The 6,000-nt window shown below is 29.1% G+C and overlaps 1 protein-coding gene across 1 annotated transcript; it reads right to left on the bottom strand.

Moving 5' to 3' along the window:
* Positions 1-2,949: 2,949 nt before the first annotated feature.
* On the bottom strand, positions 2,950-3,801 carry LOC105800481 (non-specific lipid-transfer protein 3). The gene is made up of 2 exons (XM_012631652.2): positions 3,379-3,801; positions 2,950-3,282 (listed from the first exon to the last, which is right to left on the bottom strand). Exons 1-2 carry the CDS (start codon positions 3,738-3,740, stop codon positions 3,273-3,275), a joined length of 372 nt encoding a protein of 123 aa, XP_012487106.1. The 5' UTR covers positions 3,741-3,801; the 3' UTR covers positions 2,950-3,272.
* Positions 3,802-6,000: the final 2,199 nt, after the last annotated feature.

The following is a 6,000-nucleotide window of genomic DNA, read 5'->3' as shown; positions in this document are numbered from 1 at the left end:
AAATTTGGAGCGAATGTCTATTTTCAACGAAGAGCGCCTCGATTGAAGTGACAGCAGGGCAGTCAAAGTTTGGAAAATTAGTTCTTTTTTTAATAAAAAAAGAAGCATGTTTTTTTTTCGGGTGTGGTCAAACAAAGTGACCTATCAAGAAAGGGATCTGAGTGTGGATGGTGAACGTCCGATCAAATAGGGAGTTAAAAGATGGGCGGTTGTGATCTATTGTTTTAATGATAAAAGCTTTTGGTGGGACCTATGGATCCATCAACAAACAACAAATTTGTCCTTTGCTTGTGGGGGAGATTTTCCCGTAATGAGGAAGAAAGGGAAAAATAATTAAAAATAAAAAAAGTGGTGGGCTCCACGTGGACCCACTTAGGCTTACTTTTCACTGTTCATACTTCATCACTGATGTTAGATTGGGCCTAATTTTATACTAATAAAATAATCATAATTTAATAATAAAGAAGAAGACGAAATCAAAGTTGAATTGTAATGATTAATTAGTGTACTTGAGAACAGCTAGATTGAGAATATTTGGATTTAGTATATGTTTTTTATATAAAACAAATATTTAGAATTTTCTATTTATACAATAAAAATATTTTAACTAAATTTATAAAATATTAATTTCTTAGCAATCAAGTTTTTACATTAACTTAGGACTTAAATAATAGATTAAATATAATACAGAGCATATTTAAAAATATTATAGATTAAATGAGATAAATCTAAAAGTTTTATTTTAAAAACTTAAATTAAATATTAATTTTAGAATTGACAATAACATAAAATTTTCATTTATTCAAAAATAAAATGCTTAAACTCACTTAAGGATGAGCCAAGTCCCTTACCTCTCTTGGCTTTGTTCTTATTGTGAGCCAGTAAATTGATTTAATGTATAAGAATTTTTTTGTTATTCTCAAAGAAAATTTCTTTTAAAATTTTATCTACAAATTTTAAACATGCTTTATATCTAATTGAATTAATATTTAATGCTCATATTAATAAATAAACTACTAAAATACATAATTAACTAATAATTTTAATGTTTTGAAATCTAAAACTGATTTTGTATTTAAAATAGTGGTTGCTTTTTTACCATATTATTAAATACTTATTTATCTATAAAATCGAAGGAAATTATCTACCCATCAAACTAGTTTCCGGTTCGAGTCCCGGACAACTTATTTTTATTATCATATTGAAACGCTATTCTTAATAGAAGATAAGAATAATTTGAATATATCTCATATGTATATCAATTTGTATTTTCTTTTCTAACTTAAGAAAAAAAGATAAATTTAAATACGATCTTAGATATATATTTTCCATTTGATATTAATTAATACGGATAAATTTTTGTCAATGAAATCTTGACTCAATAATAAAGTTGAAAGTTTTGAGAATCTTAAAATTTCGTATTTGAATTTTACGGTATCGAATTTACAAAGTTGAGCTGCCAAGGTAATCGGAAAATGAAGCCTTGTGGTCCATATATATCTGTTTTGACTGACCTCACTTCCACTTGGATCATTTGAGTATCCATTCAAGTATATGAGCTTCACTGTCACCAACACAAGTGGAACCTACGACCACTAGAGCTCCCACTGGCTTTCAAACAACCAACTGACGACCACATATTCACCATTCCAATTACCAGTTCTTTGGAACACACTTTGCTAGCTTTTTTTTCTTTTTTTTACAATGTTTATGCAGTTAAAATAAGAAAAGAATGTAAAAGTTGTTGGCATTTAGCTGTTGGAACTATCCACCATTAAGTTTTAACTTAGTCTTCAAATATGGCATCATCAAACCACCAAACTTTACTACTAAACCTTGAGCTTAGTTTAAAGTACCACCTTCTTTTTTTTTTTATGGACAGGGTCATTGTCAATGTCACATTGGACAAAGGAACAAATGCTGGTGTTGGCCGTCCTTGATGTAATGAAATATTAAAGAGCATAATATATAAATAGAGAGAGAGACTGGTGAAATGTTCCATCTATGTTATATTAGAGGTTTGGGTTGTTGGAACTTATCTATTATCATAAAATGTGCATTCATTCGTGGATGGGTTTTGTGGGGCTAGCTGTCATAAGAGTGACGGAAGTTACTTACACCCACAATTTGTCTTAATGATGGCATTGGCAGCCGATGTTATACCGTGGTTAATTATTTCCTGTATGTTAGTAACAAACTTTGAATATTTTGGTCAGGGTTAAAAATAATTTAAAGTCAGTTTAGTATTATTTTTCAAAAATATTTTGGAGATAAAATATTATTAAATAAGATGTTACTGAGAAATAATGTTAATATGATACTTAATTTAATAATTTAACTTTTATCTATCTTTAAACAGATGTTAAATTTTTATTTTTATTTTGGTGTAAGATGTTGAAAATATTTGTATGTATGAATGTAGGTTATATTTACAATCTTTATTCATTGCTTCTCACCGCCCACTTCACTTCTTTTACGAATTCTTTTAATTTAATATTATAAAATTTTATATTTATAATTTATTCATAAATTTATTTTCGGTTTTGTAATTCTTTAATATGGGTATAATATATATTTAGTATATATGCTCCAAATGTAAAGAAATATTTACATGGCTGCGGATAATATGGCGACAATGAGTGCAGAGGAGCCTGTGGGGATGTTAGTGTGTTTGATACACAGCCTGGATTGGTGCAGGAAATTTTGCGTATTTGGCATATTGATAGCTTATTTTATAAGTAAATTTAAAAAATTATTATATTTTTTATAATATTTTATTATGTCTTTATAGAATACTTTTAAAATCTTCACTAAAAGTCTACTAAATATTATTCTATCTTTGTAATAGGGGATTAGTTGTTTGTAATATTACAAGTAATGTTTGTTGGTACATATGTTGCCCATAATTAGGGTTTTCTTTAATTAAAATGTATTTATGATTATGGCAAATAAGGATCTAAAGCAAATAACATTTCCAAATGAGCCTTCCTATATATGGAAAAGGGAAAGCTATTGTCATTACAGACTCGTATAAAACGTAGTAGCATCACTAATAAATAAAGATTACGACACATTATACATATCACATATGAAATACAGTTAGAAAGTACAGTTAGAAAGTACAGTTTCTATTTCTTTTTCTTTCCCCGATTATACATGGAATTTGCTGAAAAACAACACACCAGCACAGCTTATTTAACCTTAGCTAGCTACTTTATCTAGCTGAGCTGAAACCTTCTTCCACTCCTTCTTCCATATCATCATCATCAACCTCACTGCACCCTGTGGAACACATTCAACAAGTTAAAATAACATAAATCAGAACTGCTTACAATACCCTTTTTCTTTTTTAGTGTGTAAAATGGTTATGTTTATTACTTGTTGCAGTCAGTGGAGGGGCTGATGTTGTAAGGAAGATGGAGACCACATTTAGCAGGTAGGCCGGCTGCGAGATTGAGGTTATAGCCGGTGTAAGGCATTCCGTTCACCGCCGATTTGATGCACTTGCACACGTCTTGGCGGTCCGGGGAGGTCTGCGCCTGGCCGTAGAGTGTTTTTACCCCACTGCAGCATGCAGCAGCGGGTGTACCGCCGTTTTGTACGTAGGACAAGCACGGGATCAAGTGGCTCACCACGTCGCTGCACGTGATGGCGGCTTTGGCAGCCTTGGGTGCACCCATCACCGCCATGCACACGATGAGAATCATGGAAACCAACTTAAGGACACCGGAACTAGCCATGTTTGTAAAACTAAACCTTCTTCTAGTGTTTGGAGTTTAAATGGTGTTGAGTGAAGGGACCAAAGTGGTGCTTTTATATAGCATTTACATGTGTGGTTTGAAAGGCAAATATAATTTGGTGGTTGGCTTATAATTTATTGCGTTGATGGATACAGTTGAGAAATTAAATGGATGTCACCAAAAATGGGAGATAGTGGTATGAGAAGCAATTAAATTTTCACATCAAATTACTCCCTCTTACGGCCACCATGTCAGGATTGCAGTGCCGGATAAAGGAAAAAAGAAGATCCAATGGTTAGCTAAAATTTCCAGGACTAGATCCCCTTATTATTATTATTTTTACAAAGTTTCGATATTCCATAATTTCATTGAATATTAAATTTTTCAATATTATTTTTTTATCTATTATTCTCAAATTTAAATTTAAAAAATCAATTTTTTATTAATCAACTCTACATTTCAATATTAGTTATTAGAACTTAAAAGCTAAGTTTAATTAATAGAAACATTATAAGATATTATTACCACTTTTTTAGCTTTTATTAGCTATAGTAAGACCACATGGCTATAATAAAACCATCACCTTCCTATAGCAAAAAAAATTTTGGACTGAAAATATCAGAGACATCATAATTACCTTGCATAAAAATAATCTATGTAAAATTATATTTATAAAACTTTTATATTAAGATCAAATGAGTCTTTAATTATAATGATGTAATTAAAATTTTTACATAGGTGTTCCAAATTCAAATTTTATTATAGTCTTATTTTCTTAAACAACATGAAAAGATTAAAAAATCCTCTTATTAATTTATTACTTTATAAAAATAAAAGAGTAATTTTCTAATTAAATTAATGTTTGGTTGACTTGTAACACCACTTAGTTAAATGTTTAATATATAATATAGATATAATAAAAATCAAATAAATGAATATCTAATGCACCCCGAGTAAACAATAACATGGCGTCTCATCATTAGTGAAATGAAAAAAGTAGTAAAAGACTTACAAATAAATACTGGTATTTTTATTTAAACATAAATCCAAAACATGTAACTTGATACAAACCCGAGACCTTAAATCATAAACTTAAACCCTAAACATAATATAAATCTTAAAACCTAAATCCAAATGCATACAATCTAAACATGAAAGACAAACAAATATAATAATTATGTTTAAATAAAATTATTATTTATTTATAAATTCATAATTATTATTTTACTTAATAATGAGGTATCGTATTATTATTCACTAATGATATATAAAATATATGTATTTACAATACCTCAAATTCGATTCAACAGATCAATTTAATCCGATTTTAATAACATTTATGATCACAAAAAATAGATAATACCTAAACTCACTTTAGATTTTTTTTTTAAATTACTTTTTTTTCATCCATAGTTATTGCCTCAACGGTGGGCACCTTTTCTCTCACAACGCAACTAGGCCACTATGGTAAATTACTTTATTTAAAGAACCACTACCTAAGAAAAACAAATGATAATGAGTAACTTCAAGAAACAGTTTGACTGAAATCGGGAAAGCCTGGGTTCATTCGAGTTTTCGTGTCCAACAGGAATGCTTCATTAATGCATGCATGGTGGGAATTGGAAATAAAGCATCAATGAAATCAAAAGGCACCTCTATATTAATCTTGATTCGTCCCATTTAGAAATAAATACAAGAGATGGAATATGATATATATTTTAGGAGGGATGAACCTACACTTGTATAAAATTAATGTTAGTTTTATATTTTTTTTATAATTGCATGTTACCAATCAAAATTTTGAATTTATTAATATAATAGAATTTGTCATACGTGTAAATTTTTAAATCGATTTAATATTTTTAATATATTGATTTAAAGTACTATTTATATTAGTTGAAAGTTTTTTTTACATAAATAGTTAAAAGTTACTTCAAACTTAACATGCATGATTCATGTGAATCAGGGGCGAAGCCGAAAATTTCTTTTAAGAGGGGCTGAAATTAAATTGTAATTTTTAAAGGATTAAACTAATCTTTTTTGTCATTTTTAGGGGGCAAAGTATAATTTTATTTTTACTAACTTAAAATTTTAAAGAGCCTAAATGAAAAATTTTTCATTTTAGGGGGGTCGGGCCCCTTCCAACCCCTTAGCTACGCCCCTAACGTGAATGGAATATAAAATGTAACTGTTAGATTATTAAAATACCAATAATAATAATAAGAGTTATGAAAGTGTGTAAAACTACCAATGTAAGTAG

The sequence above is a fragment of the Gossypium raimondii genome, chromosome 9 (assembly GCF_025698545.1).
Source record: "Gossypium raimondii isolate GPD5lz chromosome 9, ASM2569854v1, whole genome shotgun sequence".
NCBI classification, from domain to species: Eukaryota; Viridiplantae; Streptophyta; class Magnoliopsida; order Malvales; family Malvaceae; genus Gossypium; species Gossypium raimondii.
The sequence above is the reverse complement of the archived record's forward strand: the minus strand, read 5'-3'. Positions and strand labels throughout refer to the sequence as shown.